This window comes from Ixodes scapularis, unplaced genomic scaffold, assembly GCF_016920785.2.
Source record: "Ixodes scapularis isolate PalLabHiFi unplaced genomic scaffold, ASM1692078v2 PGA_scaffold13__105_contigs__length_92229423, whole genome shotgun sequence".
Taxonomy (NCBI): domain Eukaryota; kingdom Metazoa; phylum Arthropoda; class Arachnida; order Ixodida; family Ixodidae; genus Ixodes; species Ixodes scapularis.
In genome coordinates, this window is record NW_024609839.1 from 32,487,474 (window position 1) to 32,507,750 (window position 20,277).

The following is a 20,277-nucleotide window of genomic DNA, read 5'->3' on the forward strand; positions in this document are numbered from 1 at the left end:
GGGGCCACCATGGTCTGCTGACTTCTAGCAGGCCAGTCTCGAGCGCCTGGCGTGCCCAGCTTGCAGAGGTGCCGGCGAAATCTTTGGCGACGCAGGGAGTCCAGCATCCCCGTGGTGGGGTTCCAGGGGTTGGCTCCGGGTTTGTCCGGGTGGCGGTCTTCGCGAAAGCGGGTCTGGCTTCTAACCGAGCAGTTTGAGCACCCTGTCGATCGAAGACATGGCGTGTGCCACCGGCCTGTCTGGCTCGCTGACAATGAAAAAAAACACGCCTTACGCCCAGCTGGCTTCCTCTTCCTGTTCTTGATACATATGTTGATCAGGCCCAGAGATCATTTGTACCATGTACCATGTGTTTTTGTACCATGTTTTTCTCTTCTTTTTCTTCTTATTTTTTTGGGGATTTTCAATTTTGTGTTTAAACAAGTGACTTCTTGCCCTTCCTCGTGTAATACCCGGACTCGGGTCCTCAGGGTAAAAAAATAAAATGAATACAAGGCCACGAAAATTTTATTCACATAAGCAGCAATATTTCGTGTGATTTCGCTTGCAATTCAACATCCGCCCGTGAAATTCCCACTGGAAGGTCTTATCAGTAAACAAATAATACGTGAAATATACACATTAACTTACAAACAGCAATAATATTTCAAAAATTTCAAGGGTATTTTTTTTTTACTTTATAAACCATAACCTTTAATTACATATACCATTCGTCCTAAAGCTCTCTTGTCAAAGTTTGTTTTCTCTCTCGTAAGTCACTCCTGCGTTTTGATTTGCAAGCTTTGCTTTCCTATGTTTTAGAGATAAATAAGATTCGTAGCTGTGCCAGGTCCCACGGCAAGATAAGATACATTAGACCCTTTTCAAAAGTGAGCGCCACCTAGCAGCTCGTGTGCCAGTTGGATCTACCATAGATTGATCGCGTACATACTCTGAGCGCGTATTTCACACAAGGGCTGCGTGAGCGCCCGGCAGGAACTCGGCTCAGCCCGTATTGAGAACACGTTGGATGAGGACTCCGATTCAAGAACACACGCTCTCTGCTCAAAAACAGATGAATGGGTGGAGTGATATTAACGGCTGTAGTTTTTATAAAGGGCGGTAGCTTGTGCCGCCATCTATGAGCGACGGCGGCAACCAGACCACCGGCTAGCCGGTCACCTTGTTTTCGCCGTAACTCAAAGATGGCGGTAGCTGTCTAGAGGGTTGTGTCGAGATTCGTTTGTCTAGGGACACGAAACTGGGGAAACTAGCCCTTAACGGGTCCGATGTAAAAACAAAACAAAACAAAAAAAATCGCTTTCTCGTTGGAGCTAGAGCCACGCGGGAGAGAGTCCTACTTTTCCACTTTCCCACCCGTTCTCCAGGTTTGCCAGTTAGTTGTACTTCGGTCAGTTTCCTCTAGATAATTTCAACCAGCGCTCACCCTTCTCTTTGTTGTCTCTAACGAGAAGGCGACCGTCAATATTGCCTGATGGGGTATTAAAGAAGGTTTAGTATGTAAAGAAAGAGATATGCCGTTTTTTTTTATTTAGACTAACAAATTGGAATTAAAAAAGCATTGAAAGCTGCACTTATGCGGTTTTTGCAGGTGAGTTATACGGCCAGGAGGACATAGCATACGTGGCTAACCGACGATCAGTCAGTTAATTTATGGATATTTTTAATTCACTTCTTAACTAGAAAAAATAGAAATATGGTTTCAATTCGAAACTTGCCCGGCATCATTAAAACCACTAAATCAATAATTTTAGACATACTTTGAGCCCGTGGGAAGCGTAGTAGTGCGCTAAAGATACCACTCGCGCAGCAGGTACAGTCCTGAGGCTATTGTAAGAGATGGAAACATCGGGCAGGCCTGTTATCGCAGCGGTAGCCTTGCTCCAGCTGCCCGAGCGGTAAATTCAGCGCACTACTGCGCTTTCTCACGCACTCAGTCTTTCTAAAATGCTGATTTTGTGTTTTTCTATGACGCTCAACAAGGTTTTAATTGGAACCGTATGTCTATTTTCAGGAATTAAAAAGGGAAAGAACAAGTTTTGCTTAATTGGCCGACCTATCTTTACGATTATCCCCATGTACTATGTCCCTCTGGCCGGATAACTCGCCTGCACAAACCGCATAAGTGTAGCTTTCACGGATATTGTTCAACATATCTGTTAAGCTTAAAAAAACATGTAATAAAAGGGTCTGTAATTTTAATTTGAACAGATTTTTTTCAAACAACCGGGGTGAAAAGTGGATGAGTTTTGTCGGCACCATCTATTTATTTTGCTCCGGGTGGATATTAGATGAGTGGATAATCGGAACAGTAAGATGACTAATTAACTAAGATATATTTATTAACTTTTTTATTTATTAGTTTTAGGGGTCATGCTAAAATCGTAGTATAGACGGCAATTTCTATTAAAGGCAAAACCAATTTTAAAAAAGAAAACAATTGCGAAAAGGGTAATTTTTTTTTAGGTCTTATTCGATACATTTTAGGTTTTTTTCACTCGATTAAGAAATTGCACTCAAAAAGAGCGTCGCTAGCACCGGCGAAGATGAGGCTTCTAAGAGTCACGTCGTTGTTTCAATCATGTCGTCACTAGGTCTGTTCGATCCGGCCAGAAAGTTCTGAACTAGTTCTGTTTGAGTTCAAAGGAGTGCAGTAGTTGTGCAGCGGTGGCACAGGACCGTTGCATCCAACGGGTTAGAACTTGCGCCGTGATCGACTTCCGAAGTTCCGATAAAACGAAAAGAACGAACGCTCAAGGTGTCGCCTGCCTTTGCCGGCTACTCTGTGTTTCGCCATGCCATTTCGTCTCCTAGTGCTTGGATGAGCACATTTCCGTTTATTTTATTCAGTCTCTTTAACAAAATGCTTTACAAGCACGGTTCCTTGCACAAAACGTTTTGCATTAAGAAGTGCGTGTAACAGCCGATGAAACATGTCTGCATTTTTAATGGTTGCCGTCTGCATCCGTGCGGCGATTGCTTTCATCGTGCATTTCATAGCCGTTTCATCTGCCTCGTACAACCGGACGCCTTCGCGAAATCCGGACGACTATGTCCCATCAGAACCTACTGGCGGCGGCACCCTAAAGTTCCTTGACGTATTATTTTTTATTTGTCGTTCTTACGAGCTTTTTCTAATAACCTCTACTTGTTCTCGGCCTCCTCAGCGATGATAACACCGCCGAACTCCCCGAAGACGGTGTCGGCCAGCTGCTTCGACAGGGCTCGTTTGGTCCTAAGAAATAATAAAATATCCCACAGAGGCATAACTGGAACATCCCCTTCTTTTGAGACGTTTCTTCAATTCCTTTATAAACGCTAAAAAAAAAAAAAAAAAAGTTTGTTTTTACGGCATTTTACAGCATCTCGTCGACGTCGCTTTTGGACGGACAGGCAGGCTGCGGGACCGCCGGTCGGTGTCTTGCTCGGAAGCTAAGATGAACGTAACTCGTTTCCCGTCCTGAAGAATAGAATACGAACATACTAAACATCGTCGTAAAAGAACGAGGTAATGATTGATGTAAGCCAATTATTCACGAGACGTAATGAAGCGGCCGCGTAAGCGAGCCTACACGGCTTTGCTTTCGACTTTACAATATTCTATTCGAGCTAATTCCTGCCCTCCATTATGTAAACCGCCCCCCTTCCGTCCACTACGGGTAAAGCCTTTTCATCCCAGAGTGTGAATACTTCAGTTTCATTGTTGTCATGTATTACAAATAGGGTTCAAATAAACAAGCACCGTGAGCAAGAAAAAGAAAAATCGTCTGCTTTCGTCGTCTGTCTGCGTTGCCTGCTACTGCACGAACCCTGAACTGACTTTGGAGCCGGTGCAAGCGTTTGCAGAACTGGGACGGATCAAACGCGCCATTGCAGCGGTCGTGCATTTTCCGGTTGAATCGAATGCGGAGATTACTTCACTGCTGAGTTAGTTCATCAAGTTCAGGCGAATCAAACAGACCTCCTATCTTGACAGAGCGTCTTTGGTGTGTGCTCCGACAAAACGACTGACGACGTGACCTAAACAACTACGCTACTTTTCCGAGCGTCATTGTGGACAGGAATTAATGCGCTATTTTTGCGGGCAATTTTTAGCTTGGAAGAAACAAAAAACGCGCAAATTGATTGAATACTTCTAAAGAAACCATTACCTTCTAGCACATCCTTTAAATTGGCCTGGTCTCTGATAGTAATTGCCGTCAATACTGCAGTTCTACTATGATCCCTAAAACCAATATTTAACAAGTTAATTAAAAAGCTACTGAAGAAGCTTTTGTTAATTACTGAGCTCAGCTTGACGATTATTGCCTCATCGATATCCGCCAAGCCTAATAAATACAAGATGAAGACGGCACTCGTCTAACGCAGCTCCCTAAAACAAGAATATATTCGTGTTAGAATCAATGACCCTCTATATACATGATATACTAGTATACGATGGAGAGCGGTTAATGTTGTGAAGTTTCATTAAACGCAGAGTGAATTCAAACTGTCTCATCGTGTGTTTTTGTTTTCTGTTTTTCTTCCGTGAAGTGCCTACGTGGATGAAAAAGAAGCGTTTATCCAAGCTCCAACTTCGAATAGTCCCAAGGGGCGTCCTCCACTGTATGCGGTGATCTTCGCAGTAAGCCGCTGGGAACTTCTCTTGTCTGCAGTCATTAGGCTTGCCGGGATCGCTCTTAGCCTTGTTCCCCCCCTCACTCTGGGGTGAGTTTACCATAAGTATTGCACTAGAGGGACACTGAAGCGAGCTTTTGAGTTTGCAATTGATGGTAGAAGTTTGGTGGTGGTATATTCTCTCACAGGGCACTGCAAATTAATAAAAATTAAATTTACCAATGACCCGTATTCTCAAAGACATGTAAAGTATGAAATACAATATTTCATGCTTTATTGGGCATTTCAAAACATTCAACGGCCGTTTTAGGGAGTGAACAACAAATACATTGTTGAATAATTTCCTCACTGAATTTAGCGGGGAAATTGACAATATCCCCACTTATTTCAATTTGGACACTGCAAGGAATGATCTGCTGTTGAATAGCGACACTGGTTCTTATTGTGCTTTATACATTTAGCCAATGCTGTATGACTGAGAAAACTTTGTCCTTGGTGTCCCTTTATTATGTCTCAGGTATCTTCTGGTTTTTATCGAAGATGGGGAGGTCGGGTGGCATGGATATGCCTACGCCTTGGAATATACCCTTTCACAGTTTGTTTGCGGATTGCTCAACGCGCACGACAAGTACTTCATGGCGCTGGGAGCCTACAAAGCGCAGTCTGCGCTCGTTTCTGCCCTTTATAAAAAGGTAATTGAATGCTTTATAATGCTGCCATATTTTAGTTATTCTTAAGTGTTGATAAGGAACGAAATCCAGAAGATAACTTTAGAGAAAGCGCATCATCATGGCCATGTTTCTGTAGGTCTTCTATCATCACTCAACCAATCATAAACTGAAAAGACGTAGTGACTTGCTCTTTTGACGCTCCTTGATTTATCTCATCAGCTTGGTTGCGTCTTAACTTAAGATGAAACGAAGTATACGAACTTAATTTAGGGCCAGGTTTTTTTTAGATCTATATAGGTATTTTGATGTGAAGCTAGTTATGTATCATACATTTTAAAATAATCTATTTCGATATTTTTAGTTTTAGATTTTCAGCCCATAACTAGAACGACTTGTCGCGTTAAAACCCGATGATTTAGTTACACATAATTGAAAAAAAAAAAACGGAGGCGACGGACGATGAATGGCACAAACACAAAACGTCTCCCCCCCAAACGGAGCTACCAAACTTTATTTACACAACCGTTTATATACCAGCTCTCATACGTTTACGTTTCGGTTAATTGTTAATGCCTTTTCAATAACATGCGTTTCACGGAATCAAGTTTCATGGTGACACTGTACTTTATAATCTATCGATATGACTGGGATGCTGCCTGATAAGTTTCTGTTAAGTATACCTACCGCTGATGTCGAGGAACTTTTCGCTTATGACTATATTTGTAAAAAGAAAAGGCAGATTTTCTTTTTTGGAAGTCAGATACGGAACACGTATCTGACTAAATTCCATTAATATAAATATGACATTTCATGCTGTTAATTATATGCAGTGTGTTGATTGGCGCCCTGGTAGCCAAAAAAAAAAAGAAAAAAAAAGTACCTACAGGGTGAAACAAGAAGACGCCAGGATATTTAAATCGACCGGAAAATTCGGTTTCTTGACCTATTGCGCTACGACTTTGTGCAGCGTTGCCCACAGGTGGAGCATTTTTTTGTAAAATTTGCAAAGCGCGAACTTACCTGAGGAAAAAGTAACGAAAGAAAAAGGCTTAGCTCCTATGGAAACGTAGCGACGCCACCGGTCTTCAAACAACACGGCGCCGTTTCGCACGGGAGACAAGAGATGGCGCTAGCGGTCGCGACGCCAACTGCCGCCAACGAACGAGCAGACGTCGCCGAGAGCCGGCGTATTTAGCAGACAAGGAACTCCAGTTCCTTAGTGTTACCGCGTCTGTTTTTGTTTCTGCGAATGTCGCCACCTGCGGAACGCGCACCGCTTTTGAGTCGAAAAGATTGTCTGCTAAAGAGGCCGGCTCTCGGCGCCCGTATGCTCGTTCGTTGGCGGCGTTCGTTGCGCCATCTCTTGTATCACCCTGTATAATGTTGGTTATAAACAAAACTATGCGATCTTAAAATGGTGGGGCAAGGTCATCGGCACAAAGGATCACGTGCCAGTACGGGCCAGCGGCCCCATACCATCTTTTAAAAACGAAAGTCTGTGCTCCAACTAGGAATGAAGCAGGCCTGCAGAAGTTCGATTAGGTTAAATTTGGTTTTTGTCTAGTTCAACTAGGTTCGACTAAAGTCGAAGTATTTTGCGCAAATGGAGAAGATAAAAATCAAGCCAATATCACCTGGCTGTAAAGTGCGCGCGATAGTCATGGATGTACTCTTCAACATAACTTAAGCCGGAGACGGCGGACGACGAACACGGAAAATACAGCCACGCCTCAATTACTTTTTTTTCCATCGTCTCCGGTTTAAATTATGTGACCTAAACCAACTCGCCTGCTTGCTAAGTACTGAGTCACATTAAAAAACGCATTAAATAATTAGAGGTTTATGTTTTTGCTTTCATTTCGTAGAATATATTTAAATAAAACTACTGCATAAGCTTTCTGCACCTGACGTCACTTTCGATTGGCCTCAAAATCGAAAAAAACATTGTCGTCTGCCATTAGTGCCTCGGCGCCATGTAGTAGGCATTCGGCGTCTTACTGCGGCAGCAGTAGTGCCTAGAGGCCTGGCGTTTGCCTCAATCGCGTTTGATGATAAACCAAATTGGTGTCAAGCAACCGATGGAACGCTTTTCAGATTAATCGTGACTTGTGTTTAACATCCTCGGACGGCACTTGAACGTTCGCAAGAGAGCCGTCGTACGTCCAAAAATGCCTCGTTTGCTAATCATTTGCGATGCTTTACACGAAAATGAGTCCCGCTAACTATACGCAAAATCATTGTGGGGAAGGGGGGGGGGGGGGGGGGGGGGTGGAGGGAGGATATTGTGCGAAACTTGCCAGCACTGTAGCTGGTCCTCCAACTTTTTGACTGGCTACTCACATGAAATTACTTGAGCTGCTGCACAAGTAATATCGTCTGCTTTACTTTTCGGTATCAATCCCAAAGAGGTTCCGTATCTGACACGAAGTGCGATCCACAAACGCTTAGTTGGTACGTAGCTTGTCTTTTGAGAATGCGCCGTCGTATCCGTCGGAGCCATTCATGTTGCCGGCGAACCGATTGCTGAAGCGTCGCCTTGTCCTGGTTCCTAATCATTTTAAAAACTCCCCCCCCCCCCCAAAAAAAAAAAAAAAAAACACGATAAGGAAAGACTGTTGCACGTAGGTTCGTTTTGTCATCGACTTGTACGGCTGGAACAATTTATTACGGCGCAACTGACCATTTTAAACCTCGCGTGAGTGGAGAAACTACAGCTTAAACACGGCGCCAAAGCACACAAAATATAGCAAAACAGGGACGAATGCCCCCAGCATGGATTCCGGCAAGTTATGGCGAAATTCCCGAACCGGAAGTAAAGTTGCATCATGCTCTCGTGCGAGAACCCTACAAAATAGCTTTCACCCAAATATTCAAAATGCTTGTGAAGTTGAGCAACACTGCTTCAAAGTCCGACACTGGCGAATTTCGCGAACCGCTTGAAGATTCGTTGAAGCAGTCGAGCCTCGGGTTCGACGTGAAACTTCATGTTCGGCGAACGTCACCTGCATCCCTTGCTCTAAATCTCATACTCTGACGTCTCACTCATAGGTCCTCCGCATATCAAGCAGTTCCCGTCGCAAGTACACAGCCGGTCACATCACGAACCTGATTTCCGTCGACGTGGAGCAAGTCGGTCAGTTTCTCCAGCTGGCCAACAGCTGCTGGAGCGTACCCCTGAAGATTGTCGCCACCCTGGCGTTCTTGTGGCACTACCTGGGACCATCGTGCATGGCCACGGTGGCCACCATGTCCATCGGCACTCTGGCAACCACGTGCGCTGCTCACTACTGCGGCAAATTTCAGGTGACCATAGCCAGGACTTGGTCGCCGCCGACTCACCGGCTGAACGAGAAAAAAAAAGAGAGAAGCAACGGTGGAGACGTAGCAAATACTTGACTGCTTTCACACTAAAGGCTTATTCACACGATGCATCTTTCCAACGCGCCACAGTTTAGCGAAACCAAGATTTCGCGAAATCGGCCTGTTCACACGTGGAGTTTGACGCGCAAAACCTGTGACGTGTTGACTCACGAGAATTTCGCCAAACCTTGTCATCTGCACCGGGAATACCAAGCGTTTCTCATCAAAATGTAATGAAGTACGCACAATGTGAAGAGACAGTCTGTTTTATCAATACCACTCAATGAACTTCGTCAGATTCGGCTCACTGGGTTTACTAGTCCTGCCAAACCCGGGAAAGACCGCGAACGTCAAAGAGCAGGCAGACGATCTCGAAGCATTTCGGACATTTTTGCACCGCTAATAAAGAAGGTTATTCCCAGTCACCAGGTTTATATCCGGTGCTTGCACTTGTCGCGACTATTGATGAATCTGTACCGCGCCACCAACCCGCACTGTAGGCGCCGTTCACACACATGACGCCGAGTAGGACGTACGTCGCCCGTACGCACCGCTCTCCGCTTGTCGCTCGCCATGTTTGTTTATTTTCTTTCGGCTTTGGCTCGGATACGGAATCGGCCGAAAATCAGACTCCTCCAAAAGCTCGCTCCTCCTCGAAGGTTAGACGTCATAGCAAAGTCGAGCGGCCATTGGCAGCGCCCGCGTTTCTCCTTCGGGTGATTGACAGGCCTGGGTGAGGTTTCAGCGAAAAATTGCTCCAGAAGCGAGGAAGACGCGCCACTTTTTTCGGAGGCGCGCCACTTTATCGGTCGCGTTCAGACGGGGAATCTGTTTCCCGAAACCTAGTTTCGCGACACAAGATTCCCCAACAAGATGCATCGTGTGAATAGACCTTAAGTCCGAGCGCAGCCAACGTTATGATCTAGTGAAGCAATAAGCAAACCAAGCAGCGTCAGAAGTGCTCCGTCACGGCACTCGACGTCTTGCTGCGTTTGCCGTCGCCGCATAATCTATTCACGCACACTGAATCTAGCCTGGATAGATGGATGGATGGATGCTGGATGGATGTTAATGGCTTTACCCTTTGTAGTGGGCAGTAGCTTGCTCCACCTAGCCTAGCCTGATGCTGCGCTTTATCGTGTGCGTGATTGGTTCTGCTGCTGATAGTCTTTTAGCGCTCCTTGATCAGCTGCTTCGGATCCTAGTGTTGGCTGCAGTTCGACTTAATGTGAAACGGAGTATAGAAGAAATTATATCGTTTCGCGAAAATTCATCCCTCTGAAAGTAAAAAAAAAAGTGTGGTGTTACACCCATTTGTCTCATATAAGGCACGCCAAAATTTTAGTTCGACGTAACAGCGCACCGACGTCAAACTGACGGCTCCAACTTTTACGAGGGGCTTGATAACGGTGCAATATAACTTAATAAACAGCTAGTGTCAAAGCCTACACAGACAAGAAAAACCACTAATGTTTTGCAATCAAACAAAAAAACAATTTTTGTTTTCGTAGTTAGTAACATTTACATTAGCTATTTTAAGTAGATTGTACTACTCGCCTATCAAACCGCTCGTGAAGGTTGGTACCGTCGGTTCCGATGGCAGTTCGCTGTACGTCGAACTGAAGTTTTGGGGTGTATTATATGGGATGGGGGGTGTAAGTCTATGGTATATCGTTTTCTTTTCATTAAATTGGTCTTGACGCGTACAGGATTAGCGTATACTCGAAACCCCGAGCATACGCCACATCTTCTGGGTTTTGCGCTTTTAATTGGGGAAAGGCAAGGTGGTCCCTATTGCCATCTATCGCCGTTGGTATCTCCAGCGCCGGTCCAGGCAGCCGTCTCTGCTGTCTAGGCGAACCCGGTATCTCAGTGTGCCGGCGGCAGCCCCCTCCATCGGCGCCGAGCCACTGCGCGACGGTGTGGGCAGCGCGAGTTGCGTGCATTCTCTCTGACGCGAGTCGCACACACCGCCGGAAAAGAGTTGGGCGCTCTATGCACTCTGTCTAATCGAAATGAGCGCAGTAAAAGGTATCCTCTTAGTGAAGTATTTGAATGAAGTAGTCTCTGTTATTGTCTCCCCTTTCCTTTCAAAGCTTGATTAGAAGCGGAAACAGACCCTTCCTAAAACTTCGTCAAGCAACATGACATCTGGCGTGTTTTGAGCACGTTAAAAAAGCCTGTGATCGGACCCTAGTCTTTGCCGAACGCTGCTGCAGCGCCCGTGTTCATCGCATGTTAGTAGCGGAAGCGCGAAATGTGGCGGCCTCCAATCACCAGTGCAGCAGATACTTCGTTTCGCTTGAAGGGCGAGCGATGCCTAGGCTAAAAGCAGTGTTGGGAAGTACTTTAAGTACACTGTACTTAAAGTACTACTTCAAGCAGGTTTAGGAAACGTGTATTGTGCTTGAAGTACAATAACTGAGTTTGTACTTGTACTTTACTTAAGGTATTTTTTTCTGGTACTTTTCGAGGAAAGTACCAGAAAGGCCATCATGAAAGATTCTGGCAAAATACTTGTACTTTACTTTGAAAGTACATTGCATTTATAGTACTCTACTTCCAGTACGTTGCATTTACTGTAGTTAATACTTTACTTCAAGTACATCACGTCTCATTTACTTTGTACTTTACTTGAAGTACATTTTAGATGTACTTTACCCAACACTGGCTACAAGCGCGGGCATGCGGTTCTAAGCAATGCTTGCATTGCATGAGAGCGCGTGCTTGGCACGGACGTTAAAATCCCGGAGTTCGCTCTAGCAGCTTTTGCTGCGTTCACTCTTAAAGTGAAACGGAGTATAAGGCACGTGCACTTTTGTGAAAGGCTTATTTCGTTCCGTCTTAGTGCTTTGCATGTATGCCTTATGTGTCTTAATTTGGATTTTCAGAAACAACAAATGGCTTTCAAGGACTTGCGGCTCCGTCTGATGAACGAAATTTTGAACGGAATTAAGGTACACATAAAACTTAAATTCTTGCGTGTCTTATAAATATTTAGGCGACAATACCTGCTGTTTTGTGACGTGATCAATATATTCATTATTACATTTAACACTTTTTGTATTAATTACCCCAAAAATGCAAAATATTTAAAGCAAGGCAGAAGAGACTGGCGTTAGGATGCCTTACGTTAAAATAATGTCGGGCATCAAATATAAAAAAAACAAAAAAAACTTAGAGGTATGCCATATAAGATACAACAATGCGATACTCGAGTGATTATTTTATTTTATACCATACATTTTTTATCTTGATAATTCATTACTCTTCCCCTTTGGTGAATATGAGTCCGTCAAGGAGGTAGATAATTCTACTGCAGACAGATTGTTGCAATAAGGTGAACCCGCGTCTCTCATGACGTCACTCTGGGTATAACCTGCTTTCTAATCTCAGTAATTGATTATGCATATCGTAATTCACACATAAAGGTATTAAATTGATTTTTTTTCAAACGGTAAGCAACGAATATCGAGAAATAAATTTAGCCTTGTGAATGCAGCTTGACGTCTGCAGCGGTATGAATGGTGAAGAACGTATACAGCGCTTTTTCGGATTCATGGAATCTGACTCCTTTCCAGGTGATCAAACTAAACGCATGGGAACCACCATTCATTGAGAAAGTGAAGAAAGTGCGTACGAAGGAATTGTCCTCTCTCAGAAAATACTCTCTCCTGCAATCGGCTTTTGGATTCATCTGGGCGATTACACCTTTTGCGGTACGTGCAACGAACGTGTCTTGGTTTGCTTCGTCGACAAAAGTAAAGTGTTTCTACCGATATGATTCGACTACTTTGTACCATATAGTTTTCTTTTGTGAACCGGTAACTACCCTAGACGTTCATATAGAAATAAAAAAGTTAGCAACTAATATTTATGTATATTTGGTTTCTGCACGTGTTATATCGGGCTTACCTCGTTGAATTTTGTGCTAATTCCAAAGGTACGCACTTGGGAACTTGCCTGCCGCATATGACAGGTGCGTTGACAAAGCGTACCTGCCGCAATTCGTTGTTGTATGATTTTTGTAACGATAAGAATATAACCTAGGTGATAGACCTTTTGCCAAAATTACCAAAGCATCAAGGAGAATTAAACGCGCTGCTCGCCTTATCTCTATAAACAAGGGGTCCACAAACGGCAGCCTGCGAGGGAACATTATGCGGCCACCGCCACGCTACCAGACAAGCCTCCCCCTACCCCTCCCCCCCCCCCCCCCACACACACACACACGCACATAGATAAGTGCACACGCACACTCCAGAACTATTGGCGCAAGAATTAGTGCTGGTTGCGAGCCTGGTGTAGTTGGGCGTATTGGCTCTGAAGCGACCTACAAGGAGATTAGTTTATTATCAACTATGAAGTGTTGCACATCCCAGTGATGCATTAGAAAATCAATAATTATGATAGTCATATTGAGCATACTTTTCCTTGGGTAGCGCGGTTCATAACATTGTTAATTTCAACAGATTTCGTCGCACTCAGGGGTTCGCTATGAGGATTTTGACCAAGCGGCTGTACAGAAGTGTAGCAAATATCTTACAGTCCAATTGCAAAATAAATAAATAAATAATAATACTAATAGTACGATGGCAACATTTGTTGGTTTTCAGTTTGTCTTGTTCATTGAACTTTGAAATCAGAACTGTGTGGCTCTTCGAAGGTGCAGGAGGCAGAACCAGCAAAATCAAGGGTCACGCAAAACATAGCCTGCAGCACAGAGCATAACATTTCACTTTGCGTTTTATTTGTTTTTCTTTGTGAGCTGATTGTCTTCTGCCACCCGCCCCGCCACCCCACCCCCGGATTTTCATCCGGCGTGCTCTGTCTTCGCTTTGCGAAAAATCTAGCCCGCTGCAGCAAAAAGTTCTCGACCCCTGCTATAAAAGATTTATTTTAAGATTTTGCTTTCAAACAGTTTACTATTGCAGAAGGCAACAAGCGCAGCGCGTGTCACTACACTCGCGTTCTGTTGTTGTTTCTTTGTCAGTGAAGCCGATCGTCCCTTAACAACTAGCGCTTCGACAGTACTAAGAAAACAAACCGAAACCTATCGAAGGTGCTGCGAATAATGATAGAGCGCCACTTTAATGCCGGGGACATCTCATTGATGTTCAGTGTTGACCCATCACTACATTAAACAAATATAGTGTTGGTATAGCTTTATGACAACCAGGTCACCCTGACACCTTCAAAGATGTACATAAATGAATATCTTTTACAACTGAAAATGTCCACACGTTCTTCGGAAAATCTCAGTGATTTCGCAAGTGCCATCTCTTTTTCTTTTTATGGTTTATTTGTTCGTTGGGAGGGGAAGGAGGGCAGTATCAAAACTTGTGACGGTCCTGAGAATTCCTGTCATCATCACATCCTCTCAGTCACAAAAGTAAAACCGAATAATCACGATTCTCGGCGTCTATTCTCTGCGTTCAGTGGGAGTTGGTATCACGAGTATGGTGCCTGGATCGTGTCTTCGACTGGTGTGTTTAGCGCCCTATCCCGCCCATACATCAAAAGTGGTCCCAAGGTGGCAACAAATGACGCGGGTGTCATGCTGTTGCCTGTCGCGATCCTGGCGGTTGGCCGTAGAAATGCTGGCGAAAAGCACGAGCGAACGCGAGTGTCGCTGTCGTCACGGCGTCGCTTTAGTCGTCCCAACTTCCGGCTGCACTAGCTTCCGTGAACTGTCACAGTGGAAAGCGACCTGCAGCAGAACAGGCGTCTGCCGCACTCACCACAACTGTTGGAACGCCGCCAGGGTCGTGACCGGCGACAGCATGACACTTTTATGACGTCATCAGGCGGAAATCGAGGGACCACTTTTTTGGCCGCGGTAAACGCACCAGTCGGAGACGCGTTCCAGGCACCATACCACGAGGGCGGAACAGTATTCGGTGCCCCGGTAGACTTCCGGTAGTGCATTTATTTCTTATTCAGCAAAAAACAGCGATCGGGTAACACAATATTCCTTCAGAGAAGAACCTGTAATCCGTTTGTAAAAACCTGCGCACTTTGTAGAACGTAGTACAAATAACAAAAGGATGTGAAAAAACCGGAAGCTTGCAAGCCTCCGTCGTCAGCGGATGGCAGCGAGCTTGTTCGCAAACAAACATCGGTGAATACGGAGCGCAAGTTCGTCTGCTTCTTTTGCAGGAGTCGTGGTGACGTCAGAACGCCGAGCTCTGATTGGCTCTGATCGAAGGATAGTGAGTAGACCCCAAAGAAAGCTGCCTTGATGTCTACCCCCTATCCTTCAGTCATGGCTAATCAGAGATTTGATGTCTGACGTCACCACAAGCCATGCAAATGAAGCGGACGAACTTGCGCTTCATATAATCACCGGAAACTTAAGAAACGTTAGGCGTGGCTAGTTCCAAGCATCTTGTTAATTTATTATAGCTTCGTAGCCAGCGACATTGCGGCATTTGAGATTGTCGAAGTACCAATCACCAGGCGAGAATCAGAATGGACCACTTCCAGCGTTTCTTAAGCAGTAGCGGTGACTATAGAGATAATCTTCGAATGATGTATTTGTCATTTTTTTATGAAACTTCAGTGAAGAGACTAACACGACGTGAGCCATTTTTCAGCGTGCTACCCTGATGTTTTTGTACATCTAATTTGTATTTGATGGGGATTTCTTTTTTAGGCTCTGCTGGCATCATTCGGAACTTTCCTGTTGGTAAACTTAGCCAACCAACTCTCCCCGTCGCTCGCATTTACGTGCCTTTCACTATTCATGCTACTGCGCCTCCCAGTGTACATTTTACCTGAAGTCGTTTCCAGGTTCATCAAGGTGAGGCGTCATTTTAATGCTGCATGATTTTCTGGAAAGACTCTGCCCCCCTTCATTGTTGGCTACCTCGACTCATACGTAGTGTAGCGTGTCGCTGAAAAGACTGTCTGAATTTCTGGACGAAGCTGACCTGCAGGAAGACATGGTCGGTGGAATTCCGGAAGAAGGTAGCTAGATATTTCTTTCATTTCTGATTCGTTCAAGAGTTTTGAACTTGCTGCGCCCCTGATTGGAGTTATCAAGCATGACTTGATGCAGAAATAGCCCATGTCACACTGCCCGCTGTGCAAACGCCGTGGAAGCCGACGTCGAACTTTGAAAAATCTTATCCACACGGAAGTTTTTATCTCACCCATTCGAAACTTCACTGTTCCAAATGTGTTCTTTCATTCCTTCTGAGAAGAAATAGTACTAAAAAAATTACTTCATTAACGAACTTTATAGAAGTTAACTTCTCTTATTCGTGAATATTAATGCTTTGAGAGTATATGCGGCTTGTTACGTACGTAGGGATTCCCTCCCAAAATTTGCGCCTATATAAAAAAGTGTTTAAGACTTGTGGATCTTTCGGGGTTGATTACGAGTGCTGAGATTATCGGGCCGTGTCTTCAAATATTAAAAATTCCCCCCATAAACGTGTCAGCTAAAAGTAGAAGTCTACCAAGCGATTTCCATCTGATTTTCAACAATTTCCTTGTTCCGAATTGTAACATATTGACATCGAGTGTTCCGACAGTCAACAGATTCACCCGATTCTTAATATGTTTCATTGAGTGTCGGTTCTTAACTGACAAGCCTGTAGACCATTCGCCTCTCACCGGTTGGGAATATCGGAATATGGGAATACATCGGCAAAAATTGATTGTGGCCTTCTTTCCCCAACACACCAACGGCGTCCGAATCGCATATGCTGGCTAATGTAACCACCTGCCTTCAAGAGCCCTAAAGGGCTCTGTTTCTTGTGAAGAACCCTGACACAAAATAGGTGCGTTCACCAAGAGCTCCAAATAACGCTTCTGACGTGGACGCCAAACGAAAACTCATGTTTTGCCTTTTGTTTCTGTAGAAGTGGAGCGACCGTTCTCCGCCTTCAAGAGTCTGGGAACAGAGAAAAGACACAACCTAAGCAAACATACACTAGATATCTGCCTATTTTCTTTAATATAATGGAAAGAATATAACGTGCGTTCTGATGACAAGGAAGCAGAATACATACTTTGGCGCTAATAAAAACAGCTAGAGTGTATTGACAGAAGTGCATGTTGTCCCGAAAAGTGTCCCCATATTTTGGCATTTCCTGTGTCAGTTTTCGCCCGATTATATATATATATATATATATATATATATATATATATTTATTTATTTATTCATCGCGGTATTCTCAGCCCTGCCTATTACTTTTAAAAGGTTTGAGTTCTTACGCATGCCTGAGCGAAATAATATTCGTTGGAAAACATTTATTTTTTATCGCTCAACTATATTCGCTTACATCTTGCGCTCAAAAACGGATAGCACTAACCTCTTCGATCGATTTTAATGTTTCTTTATTATCATTTATCTCCAGGGGCAGCCGTCACCCTCAGTCAAGCAACATTTGCCTGGTCGAAGGAGGACCTTCCGGTCCTCAAGGACGTGAATTTGAACGTGAAAACTGGCAGCCTCGTTGCGGTGGTCGGGTCGGTGGGCTCTGGCAAATCTTCCCTTCTTTCAGCTGTGCTAGGAGCACTGGAAAAGATGTCTGGCTCTGTCGACGTGCAGGTAAGCGGACGGTAACGAAATTAATCGCTGGTACTAGTCTTTCTTTTCAGTATTTGGCGCTTTCGTTCAAACATAGCAGAAGTCGCTCCGTGCTGTTAAAGTACCGCTACTGCTTTAATATATTGCGTCATATGGCGAGGGGGTAACTCAATGCGTGACCCTATCTATTACTTTTAGTATTGTTTTTATATCATAAATTAGAAAAAAAAACACGTATTAAAGTATCGGTCGGATTATTTCATAAATGTTTTGCATTTCGAAAAAGTTTAATGAAGTCACTCAACCGGCATACCACATATACGGTAAAAGAAGACTGAACTGCCGAAGATCTTACTTTGCTAAGTACTTGGGCAGAATGAGTGTATCATGAAATGAACTATCCAAAAGAAAAAGAATAGCACAATATCGGCGTTCTGTGGCACACTTGGAGTAAGGAACCACCATGATATCTTGGGCCGCCGACCCGTAATAGGAACCTGTTTCGGAATTGTTCCTGGAAACATTTCCGCCCTCCATCTCCCCTGCCCCCCCCCCCCCCCCCTCAAACCACCCCTTTTCCCGAAAAAAACAAAAAAGAAAATAAATTTATGTGCCTGGATTTGAGACGTATGCAATAACGTTACTTCACCTAGGAAAACAATACCAGCAATATTTAAATTTTGAGACACATTTTGATTGAAGAGAATTTTCAAAACGTGCTCTTTATGGGCGAATAAGTTCCGCAAAATAAATATTGCTCGTACATTTTTTCTTGGTGGAAAGTGTTTTTTTTTTACGTTTATGTTATACCTAGGTTCTTAAAATTGTTATATAATTTTTAAAGTTTGAGGTCCAAACCTAAAATTATTAACATTTCACCCGGTTTTATTTTTGTACTTTCTTGAAATCCTTACAGTGAATAGCTACGTGCCCTTACAAATTTTGTGGCCCCAGCGTTCCTTCAAATCATGCTGGATTAACCTGAGACTGGGGTAGAGAACAAACACCAAAACGTAGAAAAACCGAAAATAGACAGGACGGCGTCTCAAACCCTGCTAACTCGTCTTTTTAGTCCACCTCCTTATATAGTCTCAGTCTCAAGGTCATCTCCACAAACACAAAAGAACGAAGCCTATACAGTTCAAAAACCACAGTTTCCATCAGACATTGCTAGAATGTGGACAACTTTAGAGGTCGACGCGATAAGGCAAAATCCATCCCCCATCAAACATGAACAAAATATCTTCCCCTTCTATTCCTTCAAATGTTCATTTCTTTTAAAAACCTTCCTGTTCAGTGTGTAGATGAATCGAAGCAAGGAGGATAGCTGACACCCATTTGCGGCTTTTTGCATGCATCTGTGGTTCAAGGGCAGGATTGCCTACGTGGCGCAGCAGTCGTGGATACAGAATGCGACCCTGAAGGAAAACATCATCTTCACAAACTCTGTTGACGAAGATCGGTACCGGAAGGTCGTGGAAGCGTGTGCTCTCAGGCCGGATCTGGACATGCTTCCGGGGGGCGACAACACTCAAGTGGGAGATAAGGTACGTATGCTTGAATAAAAATTACAGCAGTTTTAAAGCGAGGAGGGATTTTTGTCGAAACCCACTCTCTCACCAGAAACGTAAGTCCGTATTGATATCCCGTGACCGGATGCCATGTAACTCCGTATTGATATCCCGTGACCGGAAATTGATATCCCGTGACCGGATGCCATGTTACATCAGGTCAAGTGAAGCCGTGACGTCACGTGATATAGGGGCCTGACGTTAGGCGACGTGACGTCGATTTATCTGTTATACTTAGCTGGAGTGTGCAAAAATAAGCAATATGTTTTGCGCTCCCTGGCAGAACAGTTTAATGACTTTCTAACGAATTTAAATGATTGCTCCGTAATCAATGGCTTCCGTGCAAGATAGCTATTCTGATGTAGAGGTGGTCAATAATTTTGTAATATTCTACTGTACGACGAAGGTCTCATACGTCTGTATATTGAAATACTCTGTTCGCACTTTTTCCTTGTGCGTTATTAGATCGTGACAACCCGTTATATATTTTGTATCAAACGTTATCTGAAGCTAAACTAGGGTAGAGTATCTCTGCCCCTAACGTTGTTGGAGAGTATTGGAGAGGGGTAGCGAGGGGGGGGGGGGGGGGGAGAGAGAGAGAGAGAGAGAGAGAGGTAGTGTGGCAGCAGTTGGTACTAGTTGTACTCAATCCGCGTGCAATATGTTAATTTTTATCTTTATCAGAGCGCAGGTGTTAGGCGCCCGTTTCCGCGTTGAGCGGCGTCGGCGTAACCGCGCGCGTTGTATTATGGGACGTCACAGTTTTCTCGCTTGATTTAGCGGGGAAATTTTGTGTTTAGGTCATGTGACGACAGTTTTACAGCTACATTTAGCGGAGAAACGGAATTCGCAGTTTTGAATTATGGGACGTCACTGACCTACCACACCAATTCACTTTCCTCGCTAAATTTAGCGTAGGATTGAATTAGAGTTGAGGTCACCGGACGTACATTTTTCCGCAAAATCTAGCAGAGAAACTGAATTCGTTCATAGGTGACGTGACACAAAGTCATGTGACGCCATTTTCCCCCGATAAATTTAGCGGGGAAGCTGCGGGAGGAGGGAAGGGTATGGAGGAGAGGGATGGGACGGTGCAGAGGAGGAGGCTAGGAACTAGTATGCGAGGAGAGTGATATATATATATCTCAAATTGTTTAGCACAAAATATCGCAAAATCAAAATACCTTAAAAGCTGCGCCCTAATTGTAAACATATTGTAAATCATAACTTTTAAACTAATTGTAAACATAACTTGTAAACATATTTCATTTTTATAGTTGGTCGACAAACTGTCCCACCAACATGCTTTTTTGTACCTTGGATTTGATTCATTCTTTAGGGTTTCAACCTGAGCGGTGGTCAGAAACTGAGGATCAGCCTGGCTCGTGCAGTGTTTCACGACGCCGACGTTTACCTTTTGGACGACCCTTTCAGTGCCGTTGACATTCATGTTGCTTCGCACCTTTTCGACCATGTCGTCGGTCCGTCCGGCATCTTGAAATCAAAGGTAATCAGGAGC

General features: G+C 44.1%; 1 protein-coding gene across 1 annotated transcript in view; it reads left to right on the plus strand.

Moving 5' to 3' along the window:
* Positions 1 to 20,265, plus strand: part of LOC8039489 (ATP-binding cassette sub-family C member 3) — a gene marked incomplete at its 3' end in the record, with an annotated part of 76,202 nt that extends 55,937 nt beyond the window's left edge. Inside the window, 10 exon segments of the mRNA XM_042289737.1 lie at positions 4,534 to 4,707; positions 5,135 to 5,309; positions 8,337 to 8,591; positions 11,540 to 11,605; positions 12,230 to 12,367; positions 15,304 to 15,450; positions 15,533 to 15,617; positions 17,015 to 17,208; positions 18,558 to 18,734; positions 20,098 to 20,265. Coding sequence (XP_042145671.1) covers positions 4,534 to 4,707; positions 5,135 to 5,309; positions 8,337 to 8,591; positions 11,540 to 11,605; positions 12,230 to 12,367; positions 15,304 to 15,450; positions 15,533 to 15,617; positions 17,015 to 17,208; positions 18,558 to 18,734; positions 20,098 to 20,265 — 1,579 coding nt within the window.
* Between the last annotated feature and the right edge of the window lie 12 nt (positions 20,266 to 20,277).